This window comes from Teleopsis dalmanni, chromosome 1 (genome assembly GCF_002237135.1).
Source record: "Teleopsis dalmanni isolate 2A chromosome 1, ASM223713v2, whole genome shotgun sequence".
NCBI lineage: Eukaryota > Metazoa > Arthropoda > Insecta > Diptera > Diopsidae > Teleopsis > Teleopsis dalmanni.
In genome coordinates, this window is record NC_051846.1 from 120,963,597 (window position 1) to 120,983,568 (window position 19,972).

Here is a 19,972-nt window from a genome sequence, read left to right on the forward strand (position 1 = left end):
TATTGTGTCAATTAAAATGTCTAGTCTCTCTACTTTTTGAATAAAGAGCGTTGGTGGTTTGCTTTTATTAATTTGTTTCGTTGCATCATTTTCGTTGTTGTCGCTCTTTTCACTATTCACTTCGCCGTTATCATTTTCGTCCTTTTTGCTTTTGTTTCTTAATCCTCTGCTTTTCTTTTTGATTATTAGGAGATGATCTATTTCTTTTTGTTGGAAGTGGAGTATTTTGAGTGGTACTCTGCAATTTTTGCAAAGGCGGTGAAATTGTTGACATTATTGGTTCTTGCATTGATGATGTTGTTGTTATTATGCTAGTTGATAATCAGGTGGCAATTGTATTTGTTGTATTACTTGTAGGCAGAGTGAATACAATGTTTTCGACAAATGTTTTTACGGGAATTTGGTTCGAACTTAGACGTACATTTAACGAAGTTGTGAAGGAATTACGTCTTACAGGTAGAGGTCTTTTATCCATCACTTTTTGTGAAGACATATCTTTATATGTTATTGTGTTTTTTAATAAAGAATTTGTTAAGTTGTTGGTTAACTTGATTTTATTAGCTGTGGCAACTTCACTAGCTATTTTTGCTATATTTGTTTCGTTTTCTGGTATGTGTACAGAATTTGTTTTGAGTTTGTTATTTGTTTTAACGTCTTATATGAGAGTGCCGACGTACAACTCTTTCATATTCGCTCATATGTTAGATTTACAATTTAGTTACACTTTGTTTATTTAATTATTTTTTAATTATTTAAAATTAGAAACTTCCAAATAAAATTTATTTATTTCTGTGGCAAGACCACATTTATAATTTCTTAGTTTCGTTAAAAAAGATCATATGCTGTCTCTATCAGCTGTTTTGAGCAAGAACTCAATTTTTTTGTTTTGGTTGTTTTTGCAAACTTAAAAATTTTTAATTTGTTTAACAAAAGTTTTTATATTTACTAAATCTGAATATCACCTTTCACTGGCACTGGTTTTAGTAGAATTTTTATATTTACGACCTATCGCTTAAATGATCATGACTTTGAAATTTGTAATTTAATTATTTCCAATCAAAAACAATAAAAGTTACAGAGTATTCAATTTTGCAGTAAAAATAAAATTAATTTTACAGCGTTGAGGACCTAGGATAAGTAAGTAATTAAAAGCACTAAATGACAAATATTTCATAGATATTACCTCGAATCCTCACGACTGATCTACAGCAATAATGTCAGTGGAGTTGTGTTGTGGAATAAGTCGCTGGATGTAAGCGGAAATTATTAAGAAAGTAGAACTATATCACAATAAAGAAATTTGTAGAATAATAACATTAACATGTCCTCTCTGTTTATCCGTCTTACTTTAGTTTAAATAAATTTTTTAATAATAAAAATTAAGAAAAAAAGAAACTAGCACCCAAACACATTTATGGAACAAATCAAAATAAAAAAAAGAAACAGCAACGTGAGAGATGCTATTTTTATTTGTTTTTTACATTTTCGTTTGATCGCCAAAATATTGCAGCGGGAAATAGAAAAAGCTGAGCGTGCAGTGTAAACAGCGCAAGACGAGAGACGAAAGAATAACCAACAGCAAAGTAATTAGGAGCACTTTTTTTTTAGAAGTTTGAGTTCATTGACTGCGAAACGGCGGATTAAAAAGTCTAAGTTAAGCAGTTATAAAAAAAGTAAATAAAAGGAGCATTCGGAGGAGCTTCTTTTTTCTTTCATTAGTTTTTTTGAACGGAACGTGCAGAACGAATGGCAGAGTTTTAACTTCAGTGGTCCGCAAAGAATACAAAAGAATAAAAAAAATATATATATGTAAAACTCTTATCGGAAGCGGCGTGAAGTTGTTAAGTAAATTTTTTATACACATTTTGTAAATGCGCAACATTCAGTTTTTATTTAAGTAAAGTACGTTTAAAATCGATTATGAAACAAAAATATTTAATGTATTTCAGTATACAAATTTATACTCTGGCACAGTGTTTTATACCATAACAACTATCAAGTATTTTAAATAAAAAAATTATAAAAAAAAATTTTTTTTGGAGTGACGTGCGTCCATCTTTAGTGCCTTTGCTTTACCGCAGAATATAATACCTTATTAACCACAAAGGAAACCTAATGAAGTGTTTAAAGAAATTCAAATATATTACTAACTAAATTATAAATAATGTTATATGAATACTGTTATTTATTGCATTAGTTATCTACTTACTTAGTTTTTTTTTTGAAATACTCCGATTTAATTTTTTTGTTTGTATAATAACTAAGAATATCCATAAAAATTGAGAATATATGGTATGAATCGTGTAATGTATTTTTATAGTTATTTGTAATTTAATATAGCCTATTAATTTTTTTTTCCCACCCCCGTATATTTGTAAATATTCATAGCAAAGAAGATTGCCACTGCAACTTAATTAATATTAGCATAAGACAGGAGGAGGTAAATACTGTAAGAAAATAGTATAAGAATAAAAAATAAGAAACAATTTTTTTATTTGTTGAAAAAAATATAACAATTACTATGAAAAGGTAAAATGTTATAAAAATATATCCTTAGGTATTGAACAGCTTTGGTTTTTATTTTAATCATAAATTATGTATTAGAAGAAGTTTAAAGATAGTCGATAACAGACTCTGCATGAATGTTTAGTCGTTTTCATTGACTATTTTATTTGGGTACAAGATTATACAACAAATACAAAACTATTTTACTAACAGAAAATTAACAAATCAATGTGCTTTTTGTTTAGCATTGCCAGGGGTGTTGTTTTCTTCAAAAGTGACAATCGGATATTTTTACGGGTTGCCATGTTGGTTTTTCAACACAAATGAAACATTGTTCCGGTGATGTGTTGCGGGAATTGATCGCACTAATCGCAAGTGTTTGCAAAACTCCTCTATGAAAATCTGCGGGCTGGTACATCGTTGGTCGTCCTCAAAAAACTTGTTAGGTAGTCCAATCGGGGAACCATACAGCATCTCAGCAGCTGAAGTTTGCAAATCTTCCTTGAAACACGTTCGCAGGCCTAGCAGGACTGTTGGTAGTAATTCTATCCAGGATTCTGCTTCGTGACACATTAGTACTGTTTTTAAGGAGCGGTGCCAGCTTTTAATCATACCGTTTGCTTGTGGGTGGTATGACGTGGTGTGGAGATATTTTGCTCCTATCATTTTTGTCAAGGTTTTGAAAAATGCTGATTCGATTTGTAGGCTCCGATCCGCCACCTTGAAAAATGATCAATCATTTTTAAACAATAGCGATACCCTTTATCCATTGGCACCACAATGATGTCGATATGTACATGGTCCAAACGGTTGTCTGGCATGTCGATTTTAATTGGCCGAAAAGTATTGTGTCTGTGTAAACAATTTCGCGCCCATCCAATTATATCTGTTCGCATGGAGGGCCAGACGTGTGGATCTTCCACTGGGGTGTGACATGCTGTAAATTGGTGCGAAAACTTTATGACGCAAAGATGCTGGAACGTATGGTCGAATTAATCCTGTAGACACATCGCAGAACAAGGAATTATTGTCGTTGAAAACAATTGCTTGTAGCTTTAAAGTTATTTCCCCGTCCAACAGCGTTTTTAATTCTTGATCGTTTTGTTGTTCCTCTGCAATGGTTGATAAATTGACAGCAGTTGGCAGCGAAACAGCTGAAATACGTGAAAGAGCATCTGCCACAGCATTGTCACTCCCAGATGGGTGTACAATGGTTGTCGAAAATTGGGAAATATAATCGATATGGCGGAGCTGCCGTGGTGACGCCTTCTCTGGTTTCTGTTTGAAAGCATATATCAGCGGTTTGTGATCCGTTTTAATGGCGAAAACTCTTGCCTCTAGGAGGTGTTCGAAAAAATGAATGACGTTGTAGATTGCTAATAATTCTCTATCATATGCGCTGTAATTTTTTTCAGTTGCTGAGAGTTTCCTCGAAAAAAACCCGAGAGGTACCCAAGTGCCCTGGTCATATTGTTCTACAGCAGCGTCAATAGCAACGTCAGATGCATCACAGATAATGCTAGCTCAGCATCAGGTGATGGATGTGCAATTAGTGCAGCATTCACAACGCTGTGTTTATAGTTATTAAACGCATCGAGATTTTCGGGGGTCCAAGAGGTTTTTCGTTTGTCATTCTTTTTAATGTTTCATACCAGATCACTAAGCTGTGCTTGATGTTGCGATAAGTGTGGTATGCAACACCGGTAGTAATTCAGAACACCTAGAAAATGTGCTAGCTCACTGATTGTGTCAGGTTGTTTGTAATTCACTAATGCTTCAATGCGGTCCTGTGGTGGTTTAATGCCATTCTTGCTGACCGTGTAGCCCAGAAAGAAAATTTTCGATTTACCAAATTGGCATTTGTTGACATTTATCCTGAATCTATGTTGGCGCAAAATGGTAAACACTGTTCGGAGATGACGTTCATGTTCCTCTATGGACGTTGAAGCTATGGAAATGTCGTCAATATAGCAATACACGAAATCAAGGCCACGAAAATTTGGTCCATGGAACGTTGGAATGCCTGCGTCGCGTTTTTCAATCCGAACGGCATGTACTAGAACTCAATCAGGCTGAGAGGTGTGCTCGCGGCAGTCTTTTGGATGTCGTCCTCTGCCATTGTGATTTGGTAATATGCTTTCACCAAGTCGAGTGCTGAAAACAACGTTTTGTTACGTAACTTTTCCGCAAAATCATGTACGTGACCGATAGGATACCTGTCCGACATCGTTATTGCGTTCAACTTTCGATAGTCGCCACAAGCACGCCAGCCGTCATTATTTTTCGCCACCATGTGTAAAGGACTTGCCCATGGGCTTTTTGACAAACGGCAAATACCTTGGTCCAGTAATAAAGTGATTTCGGCTTTTATCACAGCAACGTTCTGTCCAGATAACCTTCTGGGACGATCAAACACAATGTTGCCTCTTGTCTCAACATTATGAGTCACCACATGCTTTTGAGCGTTGGGAAATGACTGTTTCAACACTGGTCGTGTAATATCAACGAATTCTTTGAGCAGATTGCTGAACTTGGCTGTCTCGTCAATTGTAGATATGGTTGATGGCGGAGAAACTGAAAGACCACCTCGTGTGTTAAGCTTCGTCGTCATGTCTATAAGTTGTTTGCTTCTTAGATGAACTAACAAATGAACATGGTTTAAGAAATCAGCACCAATAATAACAACTTCGACATGTGCGATGATAAATTGCCACCTAAATGATCTTCGTAAATCTAGATCTAATTCCATTGTGTTGTTGCCAAATGTGGTAATGAGAGTTTGGTTCGCTGCGTATAGTTGGAACTCTCCTTGTGTTGTTTTGAATTTCACCAAATGCCGTGGCACTACTGATACAACTGAGCCCGAGTCAACCAAAAAACGAAAATTTGATCTGCGATCGCCGACAAAAAGACGTTCACTATTTATGAGTGGTTGTATTAATGCTACAGATAAATCACTGGTTATGTGGTCAAGTTGTTTGCTACTGTCGTCAACCAAAGTCATTCACATAGAACAAAGATGTGAATGACTTAAACTTTGTAATTCAAAATCAAATCGTTGGTACCCTGCATACATTCAAATCTATTGACTGTGTAGCAAACGAAGAAGAAGCTACCAACTATCCAACTAAATTTTGGAACTCCTTGGATGTGCCTGGCTTACCATCGCACAATTTACAATTAAAGATTGGTTCGGTAGTCATTATGCTTCGAAATCTAAACCAACCAAAACAATGCAATGGAACGCGATTAGTGATAACAAAATTGATGGCCAATGTGATTCACGCAATGATACTCAACGGAAAATTCAAAAGTGATGAAGTTCTCATTCCGAGGATTCGAATAATCTCAATCGATATGCCCTTTGAGTTTAAACAAATTCAATTTCCTATTCGGCTTGCATTTGTTATGACTATAAATAAATCACAAGGCCAATCCTTTAGTGTTTGTGGTCTGAATCTAGAAAATACATGTTTTTCACATGGTCAATTGTACGTGGCATGTTCACGTGTAGGCAAACCATCTGCTTTATTTGTTCTTGCGCCTGATAAAAAAACAAAAAATATCGTATATCACAAGGTTCTTTATTGAAGAGAATCAATTGGAGTGCAACCCATAAGTTCTTGCTGACAGACCATTAAAATAATGAATTATATATCAATATCCTAATAAACTATTGAATACAATAAATTTTTTGTATTTATTTTATTATGTTAATAAATTTCTAAATTTAGTTTGCCTATAATTTAATATAACATTTATTGACTGTTACGCGGTACGAAGTTCGTGGGGTCACCTAGTAAATAATAAAAAACTTTTATTTTAATAAGTAAAATAAATATATAAAAAGAATTGTGCATGAGCAAAATAAACAAGAATTGTGCTAATGTGTTAATTTGCCAATTGTGTTAATGATTATTTAAATAAAAAATTTTAAAAAAGTTTTCAAAAATGCATTCAATTGCATTTCGAGTTTTAGCGGAGGATTTGGCTCAAGAACAGGAGCAAGAAATTTTGCAACAGAGGATCAATCGCAGAAACTTACATGTTAAATTTAACTCTTTTTTAAATTTTTAACTCTTTTTTAACTAATTAAAAAACAACTTTACGTTATGATACCAATTCTTCAATGTCTTTATTTTCAAACATTCACTGCTTTTATACAAAATTTGTGTAAATTATAATTTAATTTTTTTTATATAATTAGGATAGAAATGTCCTTCATGCTTCAATTAATGAATTAATAATAGTTTATGATTGTGCAGATCAGAGAATATATTTTCTAGAATGGAAACTCCGCCCACCTCGATCAAAACTAAGAGAAATTGCTTAAGAAAATTCATTTTTTATAACATTTTTGTCACACACTTTTACGCTCTTTCATGCTCTTTCAGGGCTGCTGCATAACTTTTTTTCAACCACTTACTGTACAAGTTTTTATTTAAGCAGATATATAAATAATTGTTAAGTTTTATATTAAATTTATTATAAAAATCAATTGTATCAATTATTGTAATTGCATTATTATTATTATATTAATTATATGTATACATAAGTACTTTAAATTAGGTTCTTATGTTGTTTTTTGTTGTTGGTTTTATTTGTGTTATCAAATATTTTTAGCAATGTTGCTGGCTCTCACAACTAAATATTCGCACGCTAGCAGCGTGCCAGACGTAACATGATCATCTTCACACGCCACTGTGCAAGGTTGATAAGCATTATGTTATTATAAGCATAGGTAATGCACATATTTCCCACGAATGCCCTTGGCCTTGAATGTTCAAAGTCCATCGGATAACAAATCGTGGGAACTAGGTGCATTTCCTCCTTTACCATAAGCTTAGTGTTAAGAATTTTGTATAAAAGCACAACATTTTTAATAAACATCTAATTCAATTTCAAAACCTGAATTCAACCAAGTGTTTTCTTTTGGTTTAAGTGCCTAAAAGAACCTTGAGCAAAGTCGGTTTATGTGCCGAATTTGAAAATCAATAAATAATAAAATAAATAAAAAAATACCTATATATATATTCACATATATATATAGCTATTTATAAATTACGTAACTGGTTCATGTGCCGGATTGCGTAAATGAATTACTAAGCTGGTTAAAGTGCCGGATTAGTGAATCCGTATCAGACTAGGTACGGAGGATAACATAAAGAGTAAAGCTAAGCTGGTTCAAGTGCCGGATTAGCTAAAATCTGTATCAGACTAGATATAGATCATAACATTTGGTGACCCCGACGTGATCTATCACGCATCAGTGGACATACACGTGATATCACGCATCAGTATTGTCATTTGTGGACATACACGTGATCTATCACGCATCAGTATTGTCATTCACGAAGCAGTATTGTCATTTGTGGACATACACGCATCATTGTTGTCATTTGGTGACATACACGTATCAACGTATTCAACAATCAACTTCTGGTGACCATGGAGGACCTTATCAACCAACAGGCTGAAACAGGTACTGAAATCCAGGACATCATAAAAAACTTCAAGAAGGATGGTAAGGCAAGGAAAACCAAGGCCTACTATGAAGAACGACTGAGACGTTTAAACTCAGCATGGGAATCCTTCGATGAAGTTGACAGTAAAATTCAGAATCTTGATTCTATTCCAGTCGACCACGATTACATAAAAAAGGAATATTATCAAGAAATCCTGAATATCTACAAACAGTACAGTCGACAATTTGAAACGACCATTAAACAATTCGGTCAAGAAGAAATAGTCGAGCTTGTGACTGTTGCAACACCATCAAAAGTTAATGTTGGGCACATAGATGTTCCAGCATTCGGCCCTGATCCACAGATTCAAGGGCTCATTAACAAACAACGCGCAATATCATGTTCATTATTGCGGCTCATCAATGGCGTCAAGCACATGTACGAGCAACAGCCTCTGTCATATTACCAGGTAAATATTGACAGAATCAACAAATTATGGCAAGAAATCGAAGCCATTAATTTTAAAATCTGGGAAATACATTCCAATCCAATAGAAGTTGGATATGATATCCAGAAATACATTGAACTAGAAGAAGAAGTTCAAAATATGCTGGTGTCAATAACATCAAAGATGACATCAAATCAACAGCAACCGCCTCCTATTGAAAAGGTGCAAGTTAGGTTGCCAAACATAACAATTCCAAAGTTTGACGGAACTTATACCAAGTGGATGGAGTTCGATAACTTGGTCACAGAAATGATCCACAACACTCAGTTGCCAGATGCACAGAAGATGTGGTATTTAAAAAATCACTTAACTGGAGATGCAGCAGGGTTAGTAGCACATCTCGCTCTAACAAATCAAAATTATGCAACAGCATGGCAAATATTGAAGGAACGTTATGACAATAAACGAATCATTGTTTCTTCCATCATCCAGAAAATCGTAAATCAAGCAACTGTGAGAGCTCCAGCAGCAAATGACATTCGGGTCATACATGACTGTACACTGGAGAGTTTATTAGCATTGAACAATTTGGGCATTGACACCAGTTCCTGGAGTCCAATATTGTTATATGTATTAACCCAAAAATTGGATAAACAAACTAGACTACTATATGAACAGTCGCTAGCGCATCCGCATGAATTACAATCAGTAGATGAGTTTCTGGTATTCTTGGAAAAGCGGTTTCAATCATTGGAAACTGTCAATCCAAATCCACCAGCAGCGAAAGTAGTGACAGCAACAGCAACTACAAATAATATGCTGGCTTGCAGCATGTGTCACCTTAATGGCCATCTAATCTACCAGTGTAACAAGTTCTTGGCATTATCAGTTCCTGATCGTTTCTCCGCAGTACAACGGTTGAAATTGTGTTTCAATTGTCTACGTAGCGGACATAGAAACAGTGATTGCAGAAGCAGACATTGCGCCAAATGCAATAAAGCGCACAACACGTTACTCCATCTTCAGTGCAATGCAAAGGCGCCAACAACTGGCGCACCTGAATTCACCAATATCAACGCGGCTGTATCCAAGAAGACCACTTCCTCCAATCAAGAAGAAGCTGCTGCTGTTTTAACTACAGCACTGTCAACAAAACCTTGGGACCGCCAAGGTCAATATTATTTCAAGCTCTGGCGAAGCAATTGAATGCAGGGCTATTCTAGATTCTGGTTCTCAAATTAACCTAATATCAGAAAACCTGGCCAAAAAATTACAATTAAAGTTAAATCCAAACCCAATATGGATCAAAAGAATTGGCACAGGTAAAAGAAGGGCAAACCATCAGGTCACTGCCAACATCTCATCACGTACAACTAATTTCAATATAAAAATGAAAGCAGTTGTGATGGAAAAAATTACTTCACCTCTACCAAACAAATCGTTCGACATATCTCAATGGCCAATTCCTAAACACATCAAACTCGCCGATGCCGAGTTTAACGTAAACGGTGATGTCGATTTATTGATAGGTGCTGAGCATTTCTATTCGCTATTATCAGTGGGTAAGATTCGTATGAAAAACAACTTACCAGTATTACAGAAAACCGTGTTCGGTTGGGTAACCGCCACCTAAGCGGCGCATTAGGTGGATATAATCAGAGTACAATCGCATGTACAGCAGCTACCAAAAATAAACAAGAATTACATGAAGTCGAGAAAAAAGGTGAAGCAACATCTATTGGACACAATCGATAAAATAAGGAATGGCCAGCAAGACGAAGTGTGAATACCCATCCAAGAGTTGACAGTAAAATTCAAGTGGCAGATGGTAGAACTAAGAAAGATAGTTTGAAGCGGCCAATAAATCGATTGGCACTGGTAGCAGCAGATTTACATTCGTCTACCACTACACAACAACAGCAAGCTAAAGAAACGCCATTAAAACGGCTAAAACTCTATGGCCTAGCATTACTCATTATGTTATGGCTACCATTAATATCAGCTTCTGGGATCAGCATTACAACATTCAATAAAAAACCTGGGATTCATTTTGAACACATGGGTTCAATCATGAGATCACCTGCAGAATGGACAATCATAGCCTACTATGATATAAGTTTTCTACAGTTAGAGGTCGAATTTATCAAGAATGCAACTAATTCACTGGCAACCATATGCGACCAAATGAATGGTTATAACGACTGCTGGATCTTAGTTGACCAATTTAAAATGACAAACTTAGAAATGTTGTCAGCTAGTATGATACTACAACCTAAACGAAAGAAGAGAGGTGCCATAGACATCATTGGTAACGTCGCAAATGCGGTGTTTGGTGTTCTGGATTCTGAGTATGCTAAACAAATGGCGCAGACCATCCAACAATTAAAAGACAACGATGGACACCTCATTCATCTATTGAAGAATCAAACGTCAATATTAGATTCCACAATAAATATCATGAAGAAAGATCGCCAATTCGCGCAATCAACCTTCGAACTAACAGTCAAACGGATGACTGACTTACAGAATAAAATACAAAAAGACGAAGATGAGATTTCTCTTCTTAAACTATATCAATTATTTACCGCAATCGCAACTCAATTGCTGAGTGTAACCACCAACGTGCAATTTTACGAGACCGCAATTTTAGGCGTGTTAACTGATACCAATCATGGTAAAATCAGTCCACTTCTGCTGACACCAGTGCAGCTAAATAATGAAATAACTACGATTCGCGAGCATCTCAATCCAGCCACACATCTGCCAGGGAATACGAGCAACATAGTTGGACTCTATTCGTTAATGACTGTCACTAGCGGTCTAGTCGACACCAAAATTCTGTTTCGAATAACACTGCCGATAGTCAGGGATCAAACATTTGATTTGTTCTCTGTGATTCCAATACCAGGGGTTAGAAACAGCATCTATCAACAAATAACACCGATGTACAAGCAGATCAAGCTGAAGACGCGCCACGAAAACGCGCAAAACTCGATAACAACAATCAATATCCGAATTCAAAGTTGACGTAGAAGCACAGATTTGACCGAAGTCAACAGGAGGGAGAATGTTAAGTTTTATATTAAATTTATTATAAAAATCAATTGTATCAATTATTGTAATTGCATTATTATTATTATATTAATTATATGTATACATAAGTACTTTAAATTAGGTTCTTATGTTGTTTTTTGTTGTTGGTTTTATTTGTGTTATCAAATATTTTTAGCAATGTTGCTGGCTCTCACAACTAAATATTCGCACGCTAGCAGCGTGCCAGACGTAACATGATCATCTTCACACGCCACTGTGCAAGGTTGATAAGCATTATGTTATTATAAGCATAGGTAATGCACATATTTCCCACGAATGCCCTTGGCCTTGAATGTTCAAAGTCCATCGGATAACAAATCGTGGGAACTAGGTGCATTTCCTCCTTTACCATAAGCTTAGTGTTAAGAATTTTGTATAAAAGCACAACATTTTTAATAAACATCTAATTCAATTTCAAAACCTGAATTCAACCAAGTGTTTTCTTTTGGTTTAAGTGCCTAAAAGAACCTTGAGCAAAGTCGGTTTATGTGCCGAATTTGAAAATCAATAAATAATAAAATAAATAAAAAAATACCTATATATATATTCACATATATATATAGCTATTTATAAATTACGTAACTGGTTCATGTGCCGGATTGCGTAAATGAATTACTAAGCTGGTTAAAGTGCCGGATTAGTGAATCCGTATCAGACTAGGTACGGAGGATAACATAAAGAGTAAAGCTAAGCTGGTTCAAGTGCCGGATTAGCTAAAATCTGTATCAGACTAGATATCAGTGGCGACGCGTGCCCTATCTGGAAGGGTGTGCGGCCCTTCTATAATGTTGTTTTTACATGTACCACTTACATTAAAATATATGAGATGTTTTATTAATAATAACTATATTGTATTAGGCAACAATATATTCGCAATATTATATTAACAATTCATTAACAAAATAACATATTAAACAAATTGAATTAATAATTTATATATAAATTTAATATTAAATCAATATGGAAGAAACAAAACTTTTCACATATGCAACGTATGAATGTGCGGCCAACTTCTTTGCACACAAAGGGGAGAGACGAAATATAATAGAAATGTTCTGTGATTTGAGCTGCAAATATATGAGCACACTAACAAGTATAACAGCTAACAGAAGCAAATTGATTGAGTTTTCATAAACAATTATATTTAATTGTTTTTGCTAAAACTTTAATGTTTGAAAATAAACATATATATGTGGTATTATTACTGTAGTAATATTATAGTTTTATTATTGTTGTAATTTTAACTTATTATAATTAAAGTATAAGATTATAATGAAAAGTTATTAATATAGTTTCGCGTCTTTTATGGCTTCTTTATCCGTCGTTTTCCGATAACCAAGCACGTCTTCTTTCTTGCTTGTTCCGCACACAACTCGCAACTAATTCGTCTCGCGTTAGGAATTTTTCAATGTAGGCAAGCTTTTCGATATATCTTTTATCACTTTCGCCGTATTCGAAGCCCGAAAATTCCCGAAGCCGTTGCCGGTTGCCTCTGTCGCCTGCATCTTCAAACACAAACTTATGCAGTGCTCTTATTATTTCAGCTCTGCTTGTTTTTAAGTTCTTGGAAATTTTGGTAAAATTGTTTAAGCAAGCCATTTCAGGAATTTCACAATTCACTATTTTGCTCTTGAATTCAAAAAGTTGAGTTGAGCCCCCAAAATGTGGTATTATTACTATAGTAATATTATAGTTTTATTATTGTTGTAATTTTAACTTATTATAATTAAAGTATAAGATTATAATGAAAAGTTATTAATATAGTTTCGCGTCTTTTATGGCTTCTTTATCCGTCGTTTTCCGATTAGCAAGCACGTCTTCTTTCTTGCTTGTTCCGCACACAACTCGCAACTACTTATTTGATGTAGAACAGCTGTTAGCTCACAAGTAGGGGCAGAGTTGCATTTTCGTTATTCTTATCCCACATATATGGAAATGTAATAAATAATATTAATTCTCGGTGTAAAGATATTTAATAAATTTATATACCTATGTTATTTGACATTTTGCAAATTATGTTAGGGTGTTCACCGCACACCTCCGCACCTTAGAGCAGTCGTCACTGCTAGATATAGATCATAACAATAATCATAAATGAATATAAGCATACATTACATATAATTTAAATATTATTAAATTAAATGGATTTATTTACAATAATATATAATTATGTAAAAAAATTTTTTAATTGTAATTGAGTATGTTACACAATTATTTATACACTTTTCTTAGCTATTTATATATTTATGATGGCCGTCCGCCGTCAGATACACAGGGGGATAAACACGTACTTTGTGTATGTGCCGTAACTGTTGTATACTGTCGGTAATGTGATTACATCCTCTACGTGGGGGCGGCTAGAAACAGATCCATAGTATGGTCATGTCTCAACTATGGATACTGGCTAATTGTAATCGGGCGGACGCAAGCAAAAGCGTCTTAAATTAAAGCTCAAATCCAAGGTGGAACAGCATATGCCGAGGGATGAATGGCCATGGATAGTTGGTCTTTAATGTGCGAACTCTGGATACCTGTCGATCTTCAGTTTTAAATCAGACTTCCCACGATAAACGGGCTATGTCGTGGGTGACCTCTCTTCCCGAATTTTAAACTCATTTTTCATGGATAAAAATTTAAATAATAACATTGATGAGCTTGATGTCACTCTAACGGCATCTCCAAATGATTCCTTTACGGAACACTCACCCGTGTACGTGCCGGCCACTGAGCTGGAAGCCACCACCCATCTTGACAGCGCTACTGTGTGCATCAAGATGGATCCGGATGGGCCACCGTCTTTTTCTCCGCTCGCGGAAACGGTGATCGTACCAGGTCAATCTTCGTCGCGACCTCAAGATAGGCGGTAGGAAATAATTGAAGTATTGTCTTCAAATTCCGAAGCTGCTGATTCTTGCGAGTCCGACAACGACAGTGTGGTCTCTCAGAAGTCCGGTCTACCTGTCGTTGGCTCCAAAGTTGGTAACCTCACTTTGGAGTCTCCTAAATTCACTCACCAAAAGAAGTGAGAAAAGAAGGTTCAAGGCGGCTATGGCAGCAGGTCTTAGCAGAGCAGAAGCTCTAAAAATCGCCACGCAGTCTTCGACTGCGATTAAGCGGGGCAGATCGGAGAAACAATCTCCCGGTTTGACCACCGTTAAAAAACCTAAGGTAGGCCATGTGGGACTTGCCAAGCCATCGTACAGCCTAGCTGTTAAAGGCGTACGTTTAGGCTTCACGTCGGTTCGGTCACCTGAGACTGATGCTTAAGGGTACCACCCCCGCTCTTTCTCAACCCATGGATAAAGCTCCAAAGGTGGTTCAGGATGACAAAACCATCCAGTCATCCTCGACTCCGGCAACATCCCATACGGACAGTTGCCCAACGGTGACTATTCCTGTGGAAGAGGAACTAGACACACGTCCATCTACTAGCAAGGCGGTTAGCACTGCTAGTGGGCGTGCTGTTCAGATTCCCACCTCAGGAATTAAGTCCACAATACCCTCCACGGGCCCGATTACGGTAGCAGGTAAACCTAGGACCGCTATCTTTAAACCACCCTTACTCAGTAAAAGTTTACTAGAGCAATCAAAGGGTGCCAGAAACAAGGGTTTTCGACGAGACAAACGCGAAAGTCTCGTCCGTAAGTCTCTTAACGAGACCTAATGAGCACTTTAAAAGTGCTCCAGGCAAATCTGCACCATGCAAAAGGAGCTTCAGCCACCCTGTGCAGAATTGCCCAAACCAACAACATTGCTCTAGGACTTATTCAAGAGCCGTGGGTGTTCGGTGGCCACATTCGGGGTCTTAACTCTAAATCAGGTAAGCTGGTTTATGACCGATCGATAGCAGTGCCGTGTGCAGCTATCTTAATCGGTGGAGACGTAAAACATCTTCCGTTAAATAACTTTATTTCTAGAGACCTAGCAGCGGTCCTTGTCGAAGTTCCAACATTAGGAGGGGTGACAGACATTGTCGTGGCCTCTGCCTACTTCCCAGGTGATGAAAATGCAGTTCCACCAACGGAAGTCCAGCAGCTGATTAGCTTCTGCAGGTCCACTGGGCGGCAGCTAATCTTGGGCTGCGATGCAAATGCTCACCATACGGTGTGGGGAGCAGCGATATTAACAAAAGGGGTGAATACCTATTAGAATATATCATATCAGCAGGTTTGAATATAGCTAACAAAGGTAATAAACCCACATTTATTAACGCAATTAGAGAAAAGGTACTAGATCTCACTCTATGCACCAGAGGTATTGAGGAATCTATATGGAATTGGCATGTGTCGGACGAAGTGTCCCTCTCTGACCATCAACACATTAGGTTTGAAATTCCCGGTATATCCGCACAGCAAGAAAAAGTTTACCGACCCAGAAAAACCGATTGGCATAGGTACAGGGACTTAGTGTGTTCCGCAAACTTTTCCATAGCTAGGCCTTTACAAACTATAGAAGAGTTAGAGTTAGCCGCTAACCACTTAGGTGAGGTATTACTAACCTCCTTTCATAACAGCACGGTTGCAGGCAATGCTACAATTTTGGGTAAGGTTCCTTGGTGGAACTCGCAACTAGCTAATAAGCGCAAATTAGTAAGGAGCTTATTCAATAGAGCAAAACGCTCAGGTAGGTGGGAAGAATATAAAATTGCACTCACTGACTACAATAAATCAATCAGACAGTCCAAACGGACTAGCTGGCGAAGCCACTGTGAAAGTATTGAGAAGCTGCCCGAGGCTGCCAGACTACACAAGGCATTAACTAAGGTCAAAAATAACGAAGTAGGCCTTCTAAAAAAAACCGATGGATCCTTCACCACTGGCCGTGAAGATACCCTTGAGTTTCTGTTGCAAACACACTTCCCTGGCTCTTTAATCGGAGCATCAACATCAAAATCAAACAGAGAAGTAACTGCTCCTACACGTCAGGAACACGCACTTTCTGGTGTTATCTTTGACAAGGACAAGGTGAAATGGGCGATCAGCTCATTCCTACCATTCAAGGCGCCTGGTGGTGACGGTATCTTTCCTGCTTTATTGCAGAATAAATAACTATACCCAAACCAAATAAAGATATAACTGTAACAAAATCATACAGACCAATTAGCCTACTATCAGTTATGTCAAAACTGATTCTCTTCAAAGAAAAACTTATACCTGATCATCGATTCGGCTTTCGGAAAAAGCATTCGACTATATAACAAGTTCACAGAGTTGTTAATAAAATAACAAGTGATATTGACTCAAAACAATTTTCCTCGGCGGTATATCTTGTAACGACCTTTTTCTGGCCCTATCTACAGCTGGGGTATACTCAGCGAGTATACCAGGGTTCGTTATAAGAAATTTATAAATGTGAAATAATAGAGACACTTCTGTTTAAAGCAACGTTTATTATTTAACCAAAAAAAATATGAATTAAGTTGTGGAAAGTAATAGACAGCGATGTTGAACATGTTGTCAATGATGTGGAATGTTGTTAATGTTGTAACGATGTTGTAACGATGTTGTAAACTGTGTAGAATGTTGCATGATGTTGATGTCAGTGGTGCGCAAGTTGCTATCATTAGAATCGTTGAAATATGTAACAGGAGAAATTCCAAATAGCTAAACCTAAAGAAACTCTAATAAAATATAAATCAATACCTTTGTCAGTAAAAACCAGACAAGGGTCCCTTCCTGCTATTACGCCTGGCCACGTCCGTCAGCAATTGCCAAACGTTCGTTGTCCCACACGCCTTCTGACAGTGTTTGTGACTCGTCGTCCATTCCTCCATCAGCTATGGCCAAATGGAAAACTGGATGACTAGTTAAACTACCCAACGCCAGCATAAGCCAAACAGCAGGTAACTCAACTGGTTAAACTACCCTACGCCAGCATAAGCCAAGCAGAAGGTAATTCAACCACCATCACTTCGCCCAAACCAGTCCATCCATTCACATGGTGATCGTCAGCAATGGCCAAACGAATCAACATGTGCCTGGACCAATTTCGCAGCCCTTTTATTTGAAATTCCCTCCATTACAGGCAAAAACAAAAATTATCTTCAAGTAAACAAGGTCCCGTAAATTGGTCAAAACAAATTTCTTATTGTTGTACGCATTGCACTCAAATTCAATAAAAATAACTGCATCATATGAAAAATGCGTGCACGATATTTTCTTAAATTTGTTTATGCAGACAAACAAGTGAAATAGTTACAACAAATTTAACTAACTTTTATTAGCGGCAAAAAATTAATCAAAACATATTTTACTTTACAGGGTCATTCGTTTATACAAAATGTTTGTCTCTAATATGAAATTTACAGGGTCATTTGTTTATAATAAAAATGGATGTTACTGTAGGAAAATTTTATTGAATTTAGAAACATGTTTTTTTTACTAAGTGGATTTAAAACTCATATTTGACTATTCATTTGATTTGTGGGGTTAAATTTTAGAATAAAATTTGGGCCTTACAATCTTGATGTCGCAAAGGCTTTCGACAGCGTTTGGCATGAAAGTCTCCTAACTAAACTATCCCAACTTCATCCGGCACACTTTTACCTCATACTTAAGAGCTATCTACAAAATAGATACTTTTATGTGAAGTACAAAGACTCAATCTCCGAACTTACACAAATGAAAGCTGGTGCGCCTCAAGGAAGCGTACTGGGTCCATTACTCTACCTGCTATACACTGCTGATATCCCGATACCTTCTGATCCCCAAAGTTTGATAGCAACTTTTGCAGACGATACAGCCCTAATTGCAGCTAATAAAAATTTTAACATATTCACAGACAATTTGCAGAATTACCTAAACGCAACGCTCGAAGGGTTCAACAAATGGGGAGTTCAAAGAAATACAAGCAAAACAGTTCATGTTATCTACACGAATAAAAAATATGACCTAAAACGTATAAGAATTAACAATGACAATGTCTTCACACACACAAAGGAGCTTCGGATTCTCTTTTTCACTATTGGCGTGTTGAAGCCATTGTTTTTGTTTGTGGTTGCATCTTCAGTTCTGTTTGCAGTTATGAAGTTAGTATCACAGTTTTCCGAATTCTGAATAAGTTTTGATGGTGTATTATGTTATGTTGTTGATGGTTTGGTTGTTGTAGATTTATATGGTACTCCTGCTGCATTTGTTGTTTCTCTATTTGGTGGTTCTGTTGTGGTTGTTTGTGTCTTGCAGTTCTAGCTGTTGATTTGATTGTTGTAGTGTTGTTTGATTTTTATTATTGGATGCTTTTGAGCATAGGACAGTTTGTTGATGTGTTTTGAGCTGTTGTTGTTGTTGTTGTTCTTGTTGTGATTGTTGCTCGTGATTTGATTCGCCTCCACCTTATGGTAGAGTTTTATGAACCGGCATTACGTTAAATTAAGCGATTACCGAAATAGGATATGAAATTGGAGTTTTCTATTTGGTCTCGTATTATAAAACTTTTAATATAATGGTTTGTGTACACACTAATAAAGGAAGAGGTTATATATGCTGTCAGTTAGCTGGATATTTTAATTTTGTTTAGTTACTATAATAAGCTTTTTTCAGCACTATTTGTTATTCAATCACTAGTGTAGCTATCTGTCTCTATCAGATTTGGATATATTTATTTTAGTTCCAAAAGTATTATTATTAAGTTATGTTCCACAATCAGGTGAATTTTTATAAAGGTGCCAAATTTTGTTTTTTAATCACAATATGTAAATGCACTGATTAGTTTACTTTTCCACTTTTTTAATTGGATTTGCATTCGCAATGTGAATCTACACTCAATAATTTCGTTGTTGTCGAACTTTGAATGTAATTATTGAGTTGAATATTTACTTATTAGAAAATCTTTCTATGAGCACTTCGAAACACGTCTATACGCGGCGAAGACTGAGTAAAATATGTGAGCTTATATAGCATGTAATATATAGCATGTAAAAAGTAATAATTGTAATAATTGTAATAAAATAATTGTTTTTTAGCATAACTATTTGTTTTAAAAATATTGAAACGTCTGCAAAAACAAAACTAATAGTACGTTTCCACTACGTATTTAGTAATAGCACGTTTCCACTACGTACTTAGTAAGCTTCATTTACTGAGTAATAGGCCATTTCCACTACGTACTTAGCAAGCTTATCGTACTGAGTAAATTTCATTTACCATACAAATAGCTTCTGTGCTTTTTTACTTACTATAGCATATAATAAGCAAAATTCGACCAAAATTATACCAAAAATGACGAATGCAACATTGGAAATTATCGGAATTTGAAACATTTGACACATGAAACAAACCATAAACAAACACTCAAAATTCAAAACTAATAACAACAGGTAAGAATTTTTTTAAATATTTGTTTATTATAAATAAAATATATTCTTAATACATAAAAATATAAAAATAAGTTTATTTATCAAGTATATATTTGATATAATTATAAAATATCATATAATATTTAACAAAAAATATTTATTTCAGGT

At 36.0% G+C, this 19,972-nt stretch overlaps 1 protein-coding gene across 1 annotated transcript; it reads left to right on the top strand.

Annotated features, from left to right (window-relative positions):
* The first annotated feature begins 10,488 nt into the window (after nt 1-10,488).
* LOC119665808 lies at nt 10,489-11,445 on the top strand. Its single transcript, XM_038075056.1, has one exon. It carries the CDS (start codon nt 10,489-10,491, stop codon nt 11,443-11,445), a length of 957 nt encoding a protein of 318 aa, XP_037930984.1.
* The last annotated feature ends 8,527 nt before the right edge of the window (nt 11,446-19,972 follow it).

What these genes read in the sequence shown, in the direction of transcription:
- LOC119665808 (XM_038075056.1), top strand. Translation starts at nt 10,489, where the DNA reads ATGAGATCACCTGCAGAATGGACAATCATAGCCTACTATGATATAAGT.